Consider the following 20,309-nt stretch of genomic DNA (forward strand, 5'->3'; position numbering starts at 1 on the left):
AAACGGGTTCAGTAGGATGAAAGGTATTATCTGCATTGTCATAAAAATACAAAGGTACAATTTGTGTGGTTTGTATAAAAAATTCTTCCCAAGGGACACTATGAAATAAAGTACCATGTGCAGATACCAGTGTACATCTAGTCCTTTTATTCTTGAAAAAATGCACGTGTCCAAATCCTTTAGTGTTTCCAGTCAGGTGTGAAAAATATTCTACAAACTAATCAAATGCAGCAACGCTTAAGTATGACAGGAGTCTTATGGAAAAAGATGAAGAAAAATACAAACTTTTTTTTTGTCTTTGTTTTTCAATTTTTTGGAAATACCAACAAAACCAGAACTCTTGAGGGGAAAATTAAGTTTTCCATAAAAATAAATCTTAAAAAGGTTGAATGAAAAGAATCCACTTGCGTTTTTATTTAATTTCTAACCAAGACAACCATTTACTACCCAAAGACATAAAATGTTAAGTTAAAATGTTCTTTTAATAGATTCCTTTTCAATTAAATCCTTTTCTATGCCTGAGTAAACAGATATTGTACATTGGCAGGGACTGAAGCTTTATTGAAGACAAACTGGAGATTAAAAACAAAACTGGTTATGAACGTGTAGAACAAGCGGCTCCCTTTTTCTTTTTGTATTCTTTTTATTCTTTTACGAATGAAGCTTTCAACATTTGGAAATCCTAGACTGTCAAGAGCCTCTCCCGAGAACCAGACCACTGAAACAATATGGATGAAATGAGATACGAAACCCCGGGAGAGTTTCTTGGGAACATGGAAAATTGAACTGTTCAATCTGTTAAAGCGATGTATGTAGTAAATATTTATAGAAATGTGAATGGACAAGAGGTCCTTTTTATTTTTATTCTGTCTCGCCCCCAAACCCTTCCGTTGAAAACTCCTTTCCCCTCGACGGACCTCTTCACTATACAAGCCTTAGTGTTTATCTGTTTGGCTAGAAGGTTCTATATCTACAAATATATAACAAATAAAACTTGCAGGAAAAAATAGTTAAGTTTCAATAGAAACCCCCTTTCTCCTGAAAATACAGCAGTATCTGAAATAGTCCTCATTCAATCGTTACTCTGTCCCATGTTTTCTGCGATACGTCAGGAAGCTCTTTCGCCTACAAACAGAAAAAAAGTATCTACAAACTTTGTAAACAGACCTGCTTTTCTTCCAAAAAACATAAATAATTCAAAATATTAAAATATTAACAGCCAACGGAGCAGAAATAAGTGTTTGAATGAGCAAAGAGATAAATATACAACACCATCAGATAAGAGAAGCTACAAGGTTCTGTCAAATTCTTACAGCCGATCTTCAAGCCAGAAGGAGAGCTTCCTCCTCAATTAAAAGAATAATATAATAATAATAATAATAATAATAATAATAATAATAATAATAATAATAATAATAATAATAATAATAATAAAAACAGGTCACTTTCAATCTGAGTTTATAATCACCCCTCGTTCACCGAGAAAAAAACAAAACAAAAAACAAAGTTATGAAGGAGGGAGGAGGCTGGAGTCCATGAGTCGCAGAGGGTTGGAGAAGAGCCCTACGTCCTGATGACTCCTCGGCTGTTCCTCTCCTCCACTCCCTCTCCCCTCCTCTCAGCTGTTCCTCTCCTCCATTCCCTCCTCTCCTCCACCCCCTCTCCTCCCCTCCACTCCTCCACTCCCTCCTCCCCCTCTCCTCTCCCTCCACTCCCTCCTCTCCTCCACCCCCTCCTCTCCTCTCCTCCACCCCCTCCTCTCAGCTGTTCCTCTCCTCCACCCCCTTCTCTCAGCTGTTCCTCTCCTTCACTCCACCCCCTCCTCTCCTCTCTCCACTCAGCTGTTCCTCTCCTTCACTCCACCCCCTCTCAGCTGTTCCTCTCCTTCACTCCACCCCCTCTCAGCTGTTCCTCTCCTTCACTCCACCCCCTCCTCCACCCCCTCCTCTCAGCTGTTCCTCTCCTTCACTCCACCCCCTCCTCTCCTCTCTCCACTCAGCTGTTCCTCTCCTTCACTCCACCCCTCCTCTCTCCACTCAGCTGTCCCCCTCCCCTCCTCTGCTCTCTCCACTCAGCTCAGCTGCTCTCTCCTCCTCTCCTCTCCCCTCCTCTCCTCTCCTCTCCTCTCCTCTCCTCTCCTCTCCTCTCCTCTCCTCTCCCCTCCCCTCCCCTCCCCTCCCCTCCCCTCCCCTCCCCTCCTCTCCTCTCCCCTCCCCTCTCCACGTTAGTGTTTCCTTTCCTTTGTCTGCGGCCATCTTTTTCGTGGTGGGTATAAAAGCCTGAAGGAGGTGGAAGAGGATGAGGATGAGGAGGAGGGTGCAGGCCGGGTCAGATCAGAGGGAGGGGGTCAGAGGGAGGTCTCCAGGCTGCGGAGGGGGTCAAGGGTCAGATCAGAGGGAGGTCTCCAGGCTGCGGAGGGGGTCAGATCAGAGGGAGGTCTCCAGGCTGTGGAGGGGGTCAAGGGTCAGATCAGAGGGAGGTCTCCAGGCTGTGGAGGGGGCTGGCCGGGGCAGAGGGGGTTCCCGACTTGTTGACCTCCGGGGAGAGATGGTTGCTGTCCACAGCGTTATTGTTCTGGTTGGGGGACTGAGAGACGGGCGCGCCGACCGGCGAGGGTGGGGCGGGGGGCGTGGCGCTGACCGGCGAGGGCGGGGCGGGGGGCGTGGCGTTGACCGACGAGGGTGGGTCGGACACGGCGTTGTTGACCGGTTCGGGCGCGGTGGTGGCGGGGGGCGTGGTGGCGGTGACCGGCGAGGGCGGGGTGGGCGTGGTGTTGCGCGGGGAGGCGGAGTTGCGCTTGGTGGGGGCGTCGTCCTCGGCGTCCGTGTCGTCAATGAGGGGGATGTTGGGCTCAGAGTCCTCGATCCGGAACTCCGGGTGGGTCATGAAGTTGTGGATGGAGCTCCGGGACTCAGGCTTCTCCTCGTAGAGCGAGACGGAGCTGCGGAAGGCGTTCACCACCCGGATCTGGAGGAGGAGGGGAGGGAGAGAGGGAGAGGTCAGTCTCAGAGAGAGAGAGAGAGAGAGAGAGGTAGAGAGAGAGAGGTAGAGAGAAAGAGAGAGAGAGGTAGAGAGAGAGGTAGAGAGAAAGAGAGAGAGAGGTAGAGAGAGAGAGGAGAGAGAGAGGGGAGAGAGAGAGATAGAGGGGAGAGAGAGATAGAGAGGGGAGAGAGAGAGAGAGATAGAGAGGGGAGAGAGAGAGAGAGAGAGAGAGAGAGAAAGAGAGAGAGAGGTAGAGAGAGAGGTAGAGAGAAAGAGAGAGAGGTAGAGAGAGAGAGAGAGGAGAGAGAGGGGAGAGAGAGAGGGAGAGGTCAGTCTCAGAGAGAGAGAGAGAGAGAGAGAGAGAGAGAGAGAGAGAGGTAGAGAGAAAGAGAGATAGAGGTAGAGAGAGAGGTAGAGAGAAAGAGAGAGAGAGGTAGAGAGAGAGAGGTAGAGAGAGAGGTAGAGAGAAAGAGAGAGAGAGGTAGAGAGAGAGGAGAGAGAGAGATAGAGAGGGGAGGGAGAGAGAGATAGAGATAGAGAGAGAGAGAGAGAGAGAGAGAGAGAGAGAGAGAGAGAGAGAGATGACACACAAACAAGGCATTTTTTGCATTTTAAATAGCAGAGGGAGGGTCACACCACAGACTTTAATGGGTCAATAGGTGAGTTCTGAGGGGCAACCAGAACTAAACACGAGCACAACACCCGCGTGCTGCAGTGGGGACTAGAACACAACACCCGCGTGCTGCAGTGGGGACTAGAACACGATGATGATGATGCTGCTGGTTAGTCTGACTCAGAGAGAGACCGAGCCACGCAGTAGAGCTGGTGGAGAAACCAGTCTTTCAGGGGGGGAGGAGGAGAGACACACCATTGAGAAAGCAAATATAAAGTAAGAGTTTCAGGGTAGTAGTAGTAAGATTAGTAGTAAGATTAGTAGTAGTATGTCAACAAAGAAAAACCTGGTAAGAGGTCTGTGTCCAATTATTGAAAATGCAAACTGAGGCACAAAACCAGTGATGATTCTTTATGATAATCTAAACAGAGAGAGACAGAGAGAGAGAGAGACAGAGATAGTGTGATAGAGAGAGAGAGACAGAGAGAGTGAGACAGAGAGAGATAGTGTGATAGAGAGAGACAGAGAGATATAGTGTGATAGAGAGAGACAGAGATATAGACACAGAGTGAGAGAGAGTGTGAGAGTGTGAGAGAGAGAGAGAGAGGGAGAGATGGAGGTAGAGAAAGAAAGAGAAAGAGATATAGACAGAGTGAGAGAGACAGAGAGAGAGAGGTAGAGAGACAGAGAGGGACAGAGAGAGAGAGAGGGGGGGGGGTGTTATTGATTATGTTCGTGGAGGTGAACAGAAAGCCGCAGCAGCCAAGCGCGTGGGACAAGCTGGTAATAAAATGTAATAAAACACCACAGTCAGCGAGGACACAAGGAGGAGGAGGAGGGGGAACTACCTACTACCACACGGGACTAAAGAGGCGTGGGACCCATGCAGCGCGCGGCTCTACCTGGTGTTTCAATAGCAGTAAACCTTTGAGTCTAGCCCATGACACATTTCACAGAATCTAAAGGAGGAATATGTTGGGAGTCAGTAGTGGTATGTATGTCTCTTTTCTGGTGGTCCGTTGGGCAACTGTGGCCGCCGGACTCGTTCTGGTGACGAGAGAGTGATCAGATGAAAACACGTTTAAAAATCAACAGGCGTGTCTTAAAAACACAAACACACACTTTCTACAGTCATAAAGGAGACATCGGGAACACCTGAAAAGAGAATGGGTTTAGAGTGTGGGGGAGGGGTGGGGGCGCACACAGCCTCTGGCCAGGAATCAGCAGGTTTCAGACATTTAAAAAGCTCAACAGTATCACAATTGACTAGGGCTGAGCCCAAACGTTCGGACCTTCGTTCGTTACGTTGGCATTCGAATTCTAAATCAACATATGTTTTTTTTGCAGATAAAGATTAGGCTAAACTAATATTATAGTATTATTAAAAACGAAGGTTCGAACGTCCGTTCGAAAAACCCTGACGAAGTTCGAAGCCCAAAAACAGGCTTCGGGACAGCTCTACAAGAGACAGGGAGATTACGGTAACGTCGCACACACACACCGTCTTGCATCACGAAACCAATGTCAGGACAATTTGCCAAACCCGGATCACAGGTCGCTCTGGAAGAGGCTCTCTTTTTCTAGTACAATCATCATCACACAACAATTTACATGGAAGCGTGCAGCAGACATTCACCGGACATCTGTTACACATTTAAACGGCCAGGGTCAGTCGGGAGAGGCCGTCTGAGAAGCCCTGCGAGGGACGGGTCATCGTCTGAGGAGGGACAAGTCAAAGAGACGGCCTGTAGTCTAGAAGGGTATCAGGTTCATATATGTATGTGTGAGAGAGAGAGAGAGAGAGAGAGAGAGAGAGAGAGAGAGAGAGAGAGAGAGAGAGAGAGAGAGAGAGAGAGAGAGAGAGAGACAGAGAGAGAGACAGACAGACAGACAGACAGAGAGAGAAAGAGACAGAGACACAGAGAGCGAGAGAGAGAGAGAGAGAGACAGACATACAGGCAGAGAGAGAGAGACAGAGACACAGAGGGAGCGAGAGACACACAGACAGACAGACAGACAGAGCGTCATTGTCTAATGAGGGAAAAGTCAAAGAGACTGTAGTCTAGAAGGGGATCAGGTTCATATATGAGAGAGAAAGAGAGACAGAGACACAGAGAGAGAGAGAGAGAGAGAGAGAGAGGGTGAGAGAGAGAGGGTGAGAGAGAGGGAGAGAGAGAGAGAGAGAGAGAGAGAGAGAGAGTGGGTGAGTACTGAGACGCAGGATTGGCATTCCGAAGAGGACACAGGACATTCTGAAACCAGTGCAGACTCACTCCCATACACTCTGTCAATCACACACACACACACACACACACACACACACACACACACACACACACACACACACACACACACACACACACACACACACACACACACACACACACACACACACACACACACACACACACACACACACACACACACACACACACACACACACACACACACACACACACACACACACACACACACACACACACACACACACACACACACAATGTCCTACCAACTGCAACTGATTGCCAATTACAGGGTGCTAATGCAGGCTAGAATAGGCACGATTTCACGGTTCGAGCACCCCTCCCGCCTACAGCTCCGAGAATATCGCCCCCCGGGCAAAACCCCTGTGACAGAGGAACAGGCACAGCTGGAGCTGAGAAAGGTCATTATTGCTAAGGGCTCACGAGAGATCCCCTGACGTCTCCTCAGAGAGGACGCCTCGCGCTTTACGATTCCCCCGATATAGTTCTTGGACCGTGATCATGGGCATATACTCAAAACATGTCCCCCGGCTGAGGGCAGAGGGGCGGGGCAGAGGCAGAGTGTCAGTAGACTACTCTTAGTACATTTTTAGAAACTTTTCATTTAATTATTTTTGGTTTAATGCAAACATTATGTTGCAGGGACTATTATAATCATCATATTGGCGTGACTATGCATCAAAGGGTTAAATCAAGCATTTTTAAGTGCTTTAAAGGAAATGTCAAAATATCGCGATAGTCAGAAAATATCGCAATATCCTTTAGAGCAGCGGTTCTCAACAGGGGTGCCGCGGAGAGCTGCCAGGGGTGCCGCGAGATGCCTGATGGGAATGTTTCTTTAAGAATATAGAATGACAACTATTTAACTAAACAAATAGTCTATCTAGTGCTTCATGTGTATACAATAATTGCCTAATCTAATAACATGAACTAAAAAAGAAATCGATCAAAATGTCTTCACACGTTTCGTAAAGTTATTATAGAAACTTTACCAACTTAACGTCCGCGGCAGGCGTCATTGCTTTTTTTTTTTTTTTTTTTTTTTTTTCTATTAGTTGGCGCCGAGGAGAGTGGCAGCCTTTTCATAGCAGCTCCCACCCCCTTACTTTTTATCGCATTTACTACTTTCTTAATTATTCTTTTTGTGATTATACTTACATAATAGGTGTATAAGTGACTGTGCGTTGCTTTAGACCAAGTTAAGGCATTTGTAACAACTTCTGTGAAGTTAGCTGAGTTAGGAAAGTTCGGTCGAGCACAGCTCTGAACAATGGACAACAACACCGGCGGCGGGCTGGTTTACCCGCGGCAGCACAACAACAACAACAACAACAGCAACAACGGCGGGCTGGTTTACCCGAGGGAGGCTCTCCTCTGCTTTCGAAACAGAGTTGCAGAACCACCGAGGAATCTACCAGCCGAAATAAGGATTCGCAGACGGGGAAATCGAGCTGGCACGAGCGTGAAGGACAGGAGAGAGGACAGAAGGAGATTCAAGCCTTACCTGCCCGCTGTCGTCATGGGGAACGTGCGATCGCTGGTCAACAAGACCGACGAGCTCTCAGCCCTGATGATCAACCAGCGTGAGTACAAGGAGGCAAGCCTACTGTGCTTCACCGAATCCTGGCTGAACGAGAACATCCCGGACAGTGCAATAGAACAGGAGGGTTTCACGGTGGTGCGCGCCGACCGGAGTAAACAGAGCGGCAAGCGGAGAGGCGGAGGGCTTGTTGTCTTTGTGAACTCCAAATGGTGCCACCCGGGGCACATCACCATTAAGGAACGTATCTGTTCCCCCGACATTGAACTATTGGCACTGAGTCTGCGGCCATACTATTTACCGCGAGAAATAACACACGTCCTGGCTCTCACTGTTTACATCCCTCCCAGCGCGGCGGCGGCGCAGGCGAGTGACGTCATACACTCCACCGTCGCGGCGCTTCAGACAAAACACCCGGATGCATTTATTTTTATCAATGGGGACTTCAACCATGTCAGACTGAACAAGACCCTGACAAACTTCACCCAGTATGTCACCTGCAAAACCAGGGGAGACAAAACTCTGGACCTCCTGTATGCTAACGTGAAGGAGGCTTTCAGTGCGACTTCCCTGCCCCCCCTCGGCCAGTCAGACCACAACCTTGTGAGGCTTGTATCCACATACACGCCTCTCATTAAGAGACAGCCTACGACCACCATGTCTGTCCCACAGTGGTCTGACGACGTCGAGGAGGAGCTACAGGAGTGTTTCAGGTCGACAGACTGGGATATGTTTGAGAGGGCTTACGGTGATGACATTGATGGACTATCCCACTGCATCACAGACTACATCAGGTTCTGTGAGGAGAGCATCGTACCCACAAAGAGGGTACGCTGCTTCTCAAACAATAAACCCTGGATTAGCAAGGACATTAAACACCTGCTAAACAGGAAAAAGAGGGCCTTCATGGCAGGGGACACGGAGCAGGCCAGGGCTGTCCAAAGGGAGCTAAAAAAAGAGCTAAGGGCAGCCAAGGTCAGCTACAAGGACAGGCTGGAGGGCAGACTACAGGCCAACAACACCAGGGAGGTGTGGGCGGGGGTTAGGAAGATCACTGGTTTCAAACAGCAGGGCACAGCTGTGGAGGGCCCTCCAGAGCGTGCAAACGAGTTCAACTCGTTCTTCAACCGCTTTGACCAGAGTGGCCTCCCCACACCCCTCCCCCCACCCATCGACACCAGCACCAGATCACACCTACAAAGCAGCCCCCCCACCCCCCACCCCCCCACACCCATCAGCAACGGCACCCCACCCCCAACACCAGCAGACTGCCCACCACCCCCAACCCTGACGATCACAACCAGTCAGGTCAGTAGGCAGCTCTCCAAAATTAATGTAAACAAGGCCAGAGGACCGGACAACACCAATCCCAGGGTGCTCAAGGTATGTGCAGAGCAGCTGGCAGCACCGCTCCAGCATCTTTTCAACCTCTCCCTGAGGCTGGAGAGGGTGCCCCAGCTCTGGAAGACCTCCTGCATTGTCCCGGTGCCCAAGAAGGGACGTCCCAGCACCCCCAACGACTACAGGCCAGTCGCTCTGACGTCACACGTCATGAAGACGTTTGAGAGACTGGTCCTGCAACACCTCAAGCCCCTGGTGCGTGACTCCCTCGACCCCCTGCAGTTTGCATACCAGGCAAACATCGGGGTGGAGGATGCCATCATCTACATGCTCCACAGAGCGTACACGCACCTGGAAAAGCCGCGCAGCTCAGTGAGGATCATGTTCTTTGATTTTTCCAGCGCCTTCAACACCATCCAGCCGTCACTGCTAGCGGAGAAGCTCTCTGCGATGCAGCTGGAGCACGGCTTGGTGGCCTGGATCAAGGACTACCTCACTGAGAGGCCACAGTACGTCAGACTAAAGGACAGTCAGTCTGACGTACTGGTGAGCAACACCGGCGCCCCCCAGGGAACTGTGCTGTCACCCTTCCTCTTCACCCTCTACACCTCAGACTTCTGCCGCAACTCCAGCGGGTGCCACCTGCAGAAGTTCTCAGACGACTCCTCCATCGTAAGCTACATCACCGACGATGATGAGGAGGAGTACAGAGCCCTGGTGGAGAGCTTCGTGGGGTGGAGCGACAGCAACCACCTCCAACTCAACACCAGTAAGACCAAGGAGCTGGTGGTGGACTTCCGGAGGGGCAAGAAGAGGCCCCCCCCGATTCCCATCTCCATCCGAGGGGTGGATGTGGAGATGGTGGACTCATACAAGTTCCTTGGGGTACACCTGAACAATAAACTGGACTGGTCGGACAACACAGAGGCCCTCTACAGGAAGGGACAGAGCAGGCTGTTCTTCCTGAGGAGACTCAGGTCCTTCAATGTGTGCAACAAACTGCTGCAGTCTTTTTACCAGTCTGTTGTGGCCAGCATCCTCTTCTATGCTGTGGCATGCTGGGGAGGCTACATCAACTCAAGGGACACCAACAAGCTCAACAAGCTGGTGAGGAAGGCTAGCTCTGTGGTGGGAGTTGAGCTACCTAGACTTGAGGTGATGGTAGAGAGGGGGATGATAAGGAAGCTGGATGCCATCATGGAGAACCCCTACCACCCCCTCTACGACGAGCTAGTCAAGATGAGAAGCTCGTTCAGCCACAGACTCATCCCCCCCGACACTCAACTAACCGCCTCGGACAGTCCTTCATACCAGCGGCCATCAGGCTCCACAACAGTGGGCAGCGACTAGCAGCCTCCAGGCCCCACAACAGGGGGCAGCGACAGCGACTGCTACCAGACATTGACCTGGGACTTATAGGAACCCAAGGGGGACAAAGTAGACTACCCTGGTACTTTGATTAATGTATACTCAGTAGATAGTAAATTATTATAACACTACCTCTTGCATACTGCACCTCATGTGACACTGTGAATAATGTGAATATTCCTCAGCTAGTCAGATAGTAAATTATATTGACCATATTGATCAAATTGTTTACACTGCCTGTGTTGTCTTTTACTACCTGTATACTGTGTTGTTTTACTACCTGTACCCCTCCCCCCCTCCCCCCCATGCTGCTATGATGCCTGAATTTCCCCAAGGGGATCAATAAAGGAATATCTTATCTTTTACCAACAGATTTTCCAACGCATTTCCAGAGCAGTCGCATTCGTGTGACGTCACATCACGGGTCCTATCCGTTACAGAGCCGGCTCGCGGAACAAGTGAGTGCTGCTGTGTTATGATTGTTACGAAGGATCAGATTAAACCGAATATATATATTTATTACTTGATATATATTGCATAGTATTTGTATATCGTCTGATATCCCTTGTGTATTCTTTGTACATATACACGGAATATCCCTTTTACCTAGTACAGACCATAATATTTCGTTCTCCTATTGGATAGCGATCCACTAGGCGGCACTGCCATACCCCCAGGGTCTAGTTCAAAGTCACCGTCAAGGCTTGCCTGGACATGCCCGGTTCGGCGCAAGAATACGAGACAGGAATAAGGCTGGTACTAGATTATTCGCCGTACGTATAAATACGTCGCAGGTGGATACAGCAGCACTTAGCCTAAAGTCAAGTTAACCTAGAAAACGTGTTACCCTCAAACGTTAAAGCCTTCATCACGAGTCAACGACCAAGTGAAGTGAGCAACCTTGCATCTAAATAGAGCACTTATAACCGCGTGCGAATAGGACAGTAAAAGTGTCAGAGCTTAGTGGAATAACGTCAAGTTCGACCTAGTTAATGTGAAGTACCGCGCACCGGAGAATCTACACCGGTGAATGCAGAGCCCTTTTCCGGCTGGATTATTATTATATTGCTTTGGTCCTGTGGCTGTTGGAGCGGAGGAGAATCGTCTACACCCACTACTGTGTGGGATTTACCCGTGAGGAACATCACTCGAGCCCGTCTCTGGGAGAGGCTGGCCGGCTTTCACCTATGCTGCACGCATACTTGGATTACAGCTGCTGCTTTCGTCTGCCGATCAAGGGAGTAATGTACCGCCCCCGTAGCTGGAGCTTATTGATTCCCCGTTGATCCAGAGTTTGCATTCGAACATTTCCTCCCCCTGCTGGCCTACAACCGGAGGGACCCTACCAGTATCTCCCGCTGCCTTACTAGTGTACCATAGATATAATTCCTAAGATACAGGTGGTATTCATTATCTCCTGCGTAATACTATTCTAATGGACTTACGCTATTGATTTACTCACGCACATTCTTCGCCTTATAAGCGCGACTCTACGTAAAGTATTGTAATATACTATCATTGCTGCTAATAAATATTATTATAACCCAGATTTGTGTGGAACCGTGTCATTGTGGAAGTGTTCATCTGATATACCTGTGTACTGTATGGCCAGTAGTAATGTACATAAGACAGTAGTGGTTTAATGATACCATACTTATTAATACAGTCAGGGAATTGTACCCCTCAGTTACAATGATTATTATGACAAGTAACTCACGATGCAGCACTTAAGGTGTTGATACCATTCAGCACCACATATTTGTGTGAAGCTGGATTTTCATCCATGACAGCTCTGAAAACCAAATATAGGGCCAAGTTGAGCCTTGAGGATGACATGCGTGTTGCCTTGTCATCGATCTCCCCACGTATTGACCGTATCATTAGCCAGAAGCAGCAGCAGACCTAGCCCCTTTCGTGACTGTGATGCACCGAGTGAATCCACAGTCACTTGCTCCTAAATAGGAAACCAACCTAGATTCACCCTGAAGGACTGGTTCTAACCGAACCGTTCGTTATACAAGAATCACAGAGACATTTCAAAGGTACTCACAGTTGCACGAGGGTTTCGGACAGAGATACGGGATGGTTTGAAAGCTCGGCGTTGCTAATAAACATTGTAAATAATTGTTATAAACTGGTCAGCACTGCATTATTTCCGGCGTTGGGTGCATGATGCGCATGCGCTGTGATCACAACCAGGCAGCCAACGCCCGAAATAATGCCGTTTTGAGCAGTTGATAAAAATTATTTAAAATGTTTATTAGCAACGCCGAACTTTCAAACCACCCCGTATCTCTGTCCGAACCCCTCGTGCAACTGTGAGCACCCTTGCCATGTCTCTGTGATACATGTATAACGAGCGGTTCGACCAGAACTAGTCCTTCATGATCAACATACGTTGGTTTCCTATTGAGGAGCAAGTGACTGTGGATTCACTCGGTGCATCACAGTCACGGAAGGGGCTACAGCAGACCTCACACTGAGCTAGAAATGTCCACAAGTGCTTATTTTCTGTATTTATTTATAATTTGAGACATTTTGAGAAATGGTCACACTAGTTATTTTTTTTGGAAAACAGTGCAGCTGCAACAGAGCACTTTATTGATATTTTTCTGTATTTAAAAAAAAAAATACATGATTTTCTGTTTGAGAAATGGTCACACTATGTTATTTTTATGGAAAACAGTGCAGCTGCAACAGATAGCACGTTAGTGATCCTTTTCTGTATTAAAAAAAAAATACATGATTTTCTGTTTGAAATATTTATTTAGACCTGAAACGCCTGCTAATAATGCATTATATAGCCTGCATATACACACAAATGTGTTTCCCGGTTTCAATGGGTTAAATAAACGTTATTTTGAAAGCACGCACTTTTGTCATCATCACCGGAAAAGTCTTTACCGTATGTAGGGGTGCCCTGGAATATTTCTTTGGACACAGGGGTGCCTTGGCAGCAGAAAGGTTGAGAACCCCTGCTTTAGAGGCCATATCGCCCAGCCCTACAGCCAACGTCGGCTACCATCGATACGTTTTCAACATCGACGGCCGTCGATTTGTCTTCAGATACGTCCGAATTGTAATCCCTCCCGTCGACAAGAAGGTGACGTCAGTGCGCTTTTCCCAACTGAAAGCGGACGAAAAAGAGTTGCTTCAAAAAAATGCGAGGCGCGTAGTTTGGAGGAGGAGATGCATGTCTGTCGTGATAAAACCATTGAAAGCGATGGGGGGGGGGGGGGGGGGGGCGCAGGCCCATTAACAAAAATAATAAGAGTCCAATGTGATCACAGCCTAAACCAGACAGTGTCAACTTCAATCCGAAGGAGATATTAAACAGAATACACATCCCACCCCGAAGGTAAAGGTAGCCAGCTCCTCTTGTCCAGCGGAAGACCATATTAACCTGTTAAGCCCGGAGCCTATTTTCTAAAAATCATCCTAAAATACATACCTAAGTAAATGGAAGATCGCTCCACTTCTACAAGGTCCATTTGCATGTTCTTGGTATCTAGGGACATCTATGGATCTCAGGGAATGTATTCCCAGTGTCAGAAATATTGTGTCTATTACTAGGCTTGAGTACATTGTGATGAAACAAAGGAGAATATATATATTATGATTTTTCTTTGCATCTTTGACAGTGAATAACACCATGCTAAAAATGACCAGACATGAAAAACTGCTACAGGATCGTCCAGCACCTTCTTGAGATCACATGTACAAAAAATCTATGCAAATGAATGAAGGGAAGATCGGGCCAAATCTACTCTTTCCAATGGCAGAGTTAAATTTGGATTTAGTATCACCAGGCGTGCAGCAAGAACCGTGAATGAGATCTACTGTAAATACAGTTATTTCTTTATAATGGACTCTGTTCCGCCATTTTTTATCGGTTTGCAACATGGATTTTTGCTAAGCGTTCACAGAAAGGTAGAAAAACGAACTGCGCTCCAATCTATGCCAATAATGTTCCGTTTTGTGGTAGATAATCGAGAGAAATAAGATAACTAAAAATAATTCATCCACAAATCATTTGCTTGCAGGAAGCTGGCATGAGCTGGGTAATGTCGTTTTTCGAAATATGAACGCTCATTCAAAGCTCAAGGTCTCGTCTCCTAATATGACCACAAACAGAATTGCGACGCAGATTCAAAATGGCGGATAATCGCTTGTAAATGAATGCATTTCAAAAACTAATATTTCACTAATAATACTTTAGCCTATTGGTAAACAAACATATTGCTGAAAATATACACTATGACTGCTGTTGTGACAGGAGGTTAAACAGAAAACACATCATCCCACCGCGAAGGTAACGCCAACCACCTCCTCTAGTCCAGGAGAGACCAGAGCGGAAAACACAAGAGAAGAAACCTTTTTCTGACGCTACGGCAACCTGCTTCACAAACGGCATAGACATATATATATACACACACACACAGCAGGTGTTATTGAAGCGATATGGAAGATGTGATTGCGTCTTTTAAGAAGAAAGCGGACATTAACAAATTGAATGCCCATCACGAGAATTCTCGAATTTCTTTTTTATTAGCGATCTGAATTCATATTTCATCAACCGAGTCTACCGTTGGTAATCCTGCCCCGCCAGGCGCTCAGATGTGAAAAAAGCGCCCCCTATCGTCTCCCAGATGGTAATGCACCATTTTGGATTGGACTCGATGAAAATGGATGAGAAAAAAAAACTCAGGACTCCACATTTTACTTCTCACGCATGTAACCGGAGCCGATCAGCTTCATTCTGGACCCTCAGCACAGCGTGTAATATGTGTTTTACTTTATACACGTGGGATTAATAAAAGGATCGATTTTTGGAATGTCGATCAGGAATTGGAATAATCCATTTGGATACCATCTGATCTCAGGTAAGGAATCTATTTTACCTGTCTTAGGATAATCATACCCGTTTTCACGGAGATATAAGCTTTTCCCCTATAATGTGATATGGCTGTTTGACTGTAAGATCGATCAGGAACTGACCAGCGTGCACACGTACACATATACTATCGATAATCTAGCGTTTATTTGAAAACGATTCATAAATAGGCCGAAAAATGACAAGGTTCTAGAATATTACAGTACAGGGCGATTATCATGGAATCTTTTATTTTTCCGTGAAAACGAGGGCTTTTCAAAATGCTATAAAACGGAAATTAACCGATAAAAAAACAATCCGCTTCGACAATGTTGACTGGAAATGAGTCATTGATAATGCGACGGGCAGATTAGACACATAGCCATAATTTAAAACATAACGTCACAGTGACCAAATGCGTCCACATTTTTATAGGATTCTATCACATTTTCATAACAATAGCGAATATTATTTACCCTGCACCGTTTTCATTGAGGTTTCTTACAAATTAACGATGTTTTATTTGTCCTTTATATGCGGATAACATTTAAAATCTTAAATTGTACCATTTTGTTTCCCTTTAGACAACAAACATTATGCTAATGATGCACTTTTGCTAAGATAATTAGTTTACCATTCGCGGTCACTGTACTGAGGTCGCATTAATAGTTTACCGCTGTTCAGATCGCGTCAAAGAATAGACACGTCCCAGTGACCTGTGACCTGTGCTAAAGGTCTTGGGAAATGTATTCATGTTATAGTTTTCAACATTTTCACCTTTTAATTTTAAACCAATGCTGCCATCTACTGACAACAGAAAGTGTTGTGTATCGTCAACTTGAGAGGCTACCCTCGCACTTCTGTAAACACCGTCGCCCAAAACACATTCTAGAGATTCCCACTTTTTACTGGGAATGGGGCATGGCCGTATTTGGTCCCAGACAATAAGAGTGACTGCGATTGGTCTACGTTCCGTTAGATTAGGCGATATTAATGCTAACATTGCAGTGGATGGTGGGCATTCAAGCACAAAATGTGCGCCCCCTGCTGGGCACTGAAAGTGTTAAGGGGGTGGGGGGGGGGGGGGGGCATGAGAGAAGAGCCAAGCGCTAGGCGAGAGGAAGATGTTAGCGGTTAAACGAACGAGAGAGAGGGGGAGAGGGAGGGAGATAGGAGAGAGATAGATAGATAGAGAGAGAGAGAGAGAGAGAGAGAGAGAGAGAGAGAGAGAGAGAGGAGAAGGAGAGAGGAGAGAGGAGAGGGAGAGAGAGAGAGAGAGGGAGAGGGAGAGGGAGAGGGAGGGAGAGGGGGAGGGAGAGAGAGAGAAAGAGAGAGAGAGAGGAAGAGAGGGAGGTCTCATGCACTAGAGGGAGGGAACACACACTCACACCCCACAGTGGCAGAGGAGGAGGAGGAGCCGGTAGTGGCGGAGGACAAGGCTACATGTGAAGGGCTAGAAACAGTGGTTACATCGTGCTGCTGCTGCTGCTGACTGGAGCTGGAGGAGCCCTGTCGCCTCAGGGACTGAAAGGAGCTTCCGCTCTGGAAGGCACTCACTACATCCATCTGCAAGGAGTTAGACAGCGTGACGGGGGAGGGAACGAAGCCCAGGAGCAGAAAAGAAAAGAGGAGAGAGAGAAATAAAATATAATAATAAAAAAAGAAAAGGCACGGATAATAGTAGAAAACTGTCTGTTTCTGGAGGAGGGGAGAGGAGAGAGGAGGGGAGAGGAGGAGAGGGGAGGAGAGGAGGAGAGGAGGGGAGAGGAGAGGGGAGGAGAGAGGAGATGAGGAGAGGAGGAGAGAGGAGGGGAGGAGAGAGGAGAGGAGAGGAGAGAGGAGAGGAGGGGAAAGGAGAGGAGAGGGGAGAGGAGGAAAGGGGAGGAGAGGAGGGGAGAGGAGGAGAGGGGAGGAGAGGGGTGGAGGGGAGGAGAGGGGTGGAGAGGAGAGGAGAGAGGGGGGGAGGAGAGGAGGGGAGAGGAGAGGAGGGGAGAAGAGGCACCGATAATAGTAGAAAATTGTCAGAGAGAGAGAGAGGATTTCAGGCATAGTAGTTTGAAGAGAGAGAGCGAGAGAGAGAGAGAGAGAGAGAGAGAGAGAGAGAGAGAGGAAGGGGTGTGGGTTTAGAGGCACTGATTGGAAGGGGCTTTGACCCCTGACCTCGCCGTCATCCTTTCACATGTTTTTCCTCCTACACTCAGATGCTCTGCGTTCTGTGAGGGGGCTTCATTATATTCACTTTGACTTAGCGGCGAGATTCAGATCGAGTCAGAAATAGAAATAGGAACCTGCTTTAGATCCAAAGCAAAACAGAAGAAATGAAATGAGAGAATATTTTCTTTTTTGGCGCAAGCCATTCTTAAAGGTTGCAGAGAGAGAGAGAGCGAGAGAGAGAGAGAGAGAGAGAGAGAGAGAGAGAGAGAGAGAGAGAGAGAGAGAAAGAGAGCGAGAGAGAGAGAGAAAGACAGAGAGAGAAGAGAGAGAGAGAGAGAGAGAGAGAGAGAGAGAGAGAGAACAAAACATAGGAGTTGAAGCTGGAGGATAGTTGTGAGAGTTGTGCCCTTCCTGATGACTTGTTGTACAGAACTTATAAGTCGCTTTAGATAAAAGCGTCAGCTAAATGAATAAATGTAAGAGTTCAAACGTATGGCTCGTTGCACGGGCCGGTGCCGCCAGGTGGGGCGGAGCTTGTTACCTGGGTCTGGATGCGGTTGAGGCCTCTGAACCAGAGGATCTGTCCCCGTCGGAGCTCCCGCTCTGCATGGTCGATCTCCTCCATGTCCTCCATGTCCTCCAGCTCCTCGTCGGGGATCTCATCCTTCTGGGTGCCGTGGCCAGCTGTCTTCAGGAACGTCAGACGGCTGGTGGGGACGGAGGATATCACCTGGAGGAGGAGGAGAGGAGAGGAGGGAGGGAGGGGAGGGGAGGAGGGAGAGGCGAGAGGAGAGGAGAGAGGGAGGAGAGGAGGAGAGGAGGAGAGGGGAGGGAGGAGGGAGAGGGAGGAGAGGAGGGAGGGGAGGGAGGAGAGGAGAGGGAGGGGAGGACAGGAGGGAGAGGAGAGAGGAGGGGAGAGGACAGGAGAGGGAGAGGAGAGGAGGAGGGAGGAGAGGAGAGGAGGAGGGAAAGGAGGGGAGGACGAGGAGGAGGGAGGAGGAGGGAGGAGGGGAGGGAGAGGAGAGGAGGGGAGAGGAGCGGGGAGGAGAGAGGAGAGGAGGGGAGAGAGGAGATAGGAGGGGAGGTGAGGAGAGAGGAGAGAGAGAGGAGGGGAGAGGAGCGAGGAGGGGAGAGGTGAGGAGAGATGGGGAGAGGAGAGGAGGGAGGGAGGAGGAGGGAGAGGGGAGGAGGAAAGGGAGGAGAGGAAGGAGAGAGGAGAGGTGGGGAGAGGGGAGAGAGGAGAGGGGGGAGGAGGGAGAGGAGAGAGAAGAGGAGGAGAGGAGGGGAGGGGAGAGGAGTAGAGGAGGAGAGGAGAGAGGAGGGGGAGGAGGTGAGGAGGAGGGGAGAGGAGAGGTGAGGAGGAGAGATGAGAGGAGAGGAGGAGAGAGGAGGGGAGAGGAAAGGAGAGGAGAGAGAGGAGGAGAGGAGGAGAGGGGAGGAGGAGGGAGAGGGAGAAGAGAAGAGGAGGAGGGGAGGAGAGAGGAGAAGGTGGGTGGATGATTGATAGATTGAACATTTTATTAACAGATTGCAGAATGGGTACAATACAGTACGGCTCAATACACACAATTGTTAAGGGGATGCAGACCAGAGAAAGACTTTCGTCTTGTTTACATCAGGGTCCCCCCCATTTCAATTCATAATGAATTGTAAGTAAGGGTGCAATTAGCACCGTGCAATCCATTCTTTGTTGTCTTGATGACCGAGGAATCCACTCCAACAAGCCAATTTCTGCCACACGGTGGCAGTGTTGTACCGTGGTCTGGCTGGCAGCACTCGTCTCGTCTTACCTACCCCACAGCAGAGAACGTGCCCCACAGACACTGGTCTTACCTGCCCCCACAGTAAAGAACCTGCACCACAGACACTAGTCTTACCTGCCCCCACAGTAAAGAACCTGCACCACAGACACTGGTCTTACCTGCCCCCACAGTAAAGAAACCTGCACCACAGACACTAGTCTTACCTACCCCCACAGTAAAGAACCTGCACCACAGACACTGGTCTTACCTGCCCCCACAGTAAAGAACCTGCACCACAGACACTGGTCTTACCTGCCCCACAGTAAAGAACCTGCACCACAGACACTGGTCTCACCTGCCCCACAGTAAAGAACCTGCACCACAGACACTAGTCTTACCTACCCCCACAGTAAAGAACCTGCACACAGACACTGGTCTTACCTGCCCCCACAGTAAAGAACCTGCACCACAGACACTGGTCTTACCTGCCCCCACAGTAAAGAACCTGCACCACAGACACTAGTCTTACCTGCCCCCACAGTAAAGAACCTGCACCACAGACACTGGTCTTACCTGCCCCCACAGTAAAGAACCTGCACCACAGACACTAGTCTTACCTGCCCCCACAGTAAAGAACCTGCACCACAGACACTGGTCTTACCTGCCCCCACAGTAAAGAACCTGCACCACAGACACTAGTCTTACCTGCCCCCACAGTAAAGAACGTGCACCACAGACACTGGTCTTACCTGCCCCCACAGTAAAGAACCTGCACCACAGACACTAGTCTCACCTGCCCCACAGTAAAGAACCTGCACCACAGACACTGGTCTTACCTGCCCCCACAGTAAAGAACCTGCACCACAGACACTGGTCTTACTGCCCCCACAGTAAAGAACCTGCACCACAGACACTGGTCTTACCTGCCCCCACAGTAAAGAACCTGCACCACAGACACTGGTCTTACCTGCCCCCACAGTAAAGAACCTGCACCACAGACACTAGTCTCACCTGCCCCCACAGTAAAGAACCTGCACCACAGACACTAGTCTTACCTGCCCCCACAGTAAAGAACCTGCACCACAGACACTAGTCTTACCTGCCCCCACAATAAATAACGTGCCCCACAGACACTGGTCTTACCTGCCCCCACAGTAAAGAACGTGCACCACAGACACTGGTCTTACCTGCCCCCACAATAAATAACGTGCCCCACAGACACTGGTCTTACCTGCCCCCACAGTAAAAGAACGTGCACCACAGACACTGGTCTTACCTGCCCCCACAGTAAAGAACCTGCACCACAGACACTGGTCTTACCTGCCCCCACAGTAAAGAACCTGCACCACAGACACTGGTCTTACCTGCCCCCACAGTAAAGAACCTGCACCACAGACACTGGTCTTACCTGCCCCCACAGTAAAGAACCTGC

At 48.7% G+C, this 20,309-nt stretch overlaps 1 protein-coding gene across 1 annotated transcript in view; it reads right to left on the reverse strand.

Annotated features, from left to right (window-relative positions):
* Window positions 1-2,221: 2,221 nt before the first annotated feature.
* atp2b1a (ATPase plasma membrane Ca2+ transporting 1a) overlaps window positions 2,222-20,309 on the reverse strand; it is a 207,099-nt gene continuing 189,011 nt past the window's right edge. Inside the window, 2 exon segments of the mRNA XM_084330168.1 lie at window positions 2,222-2,967; window positions 17,677-17,865. Of these exon segments, the coding sequence (XP_084186294.1) occupies window positions 2,470-2,967; window positions 17,677-17,865 (687 nt within the window). The 3' untranslated portion in view covers window positions 2,222-2,469.

The sequence above is a fragment of the Notolepis coatsorum genome, assembly GCF_963971535.1.
Source record: "Notolepis coatsorum genome assembly, chromosome: 15".
NCBI classification, from domain to species: domain Eukaryota; kingdom Metazoa; phylum Chordata; class Actinopteri; order Aulopiformes; family Paralepididae; genus Notolepis; species Notolepis coatsorum.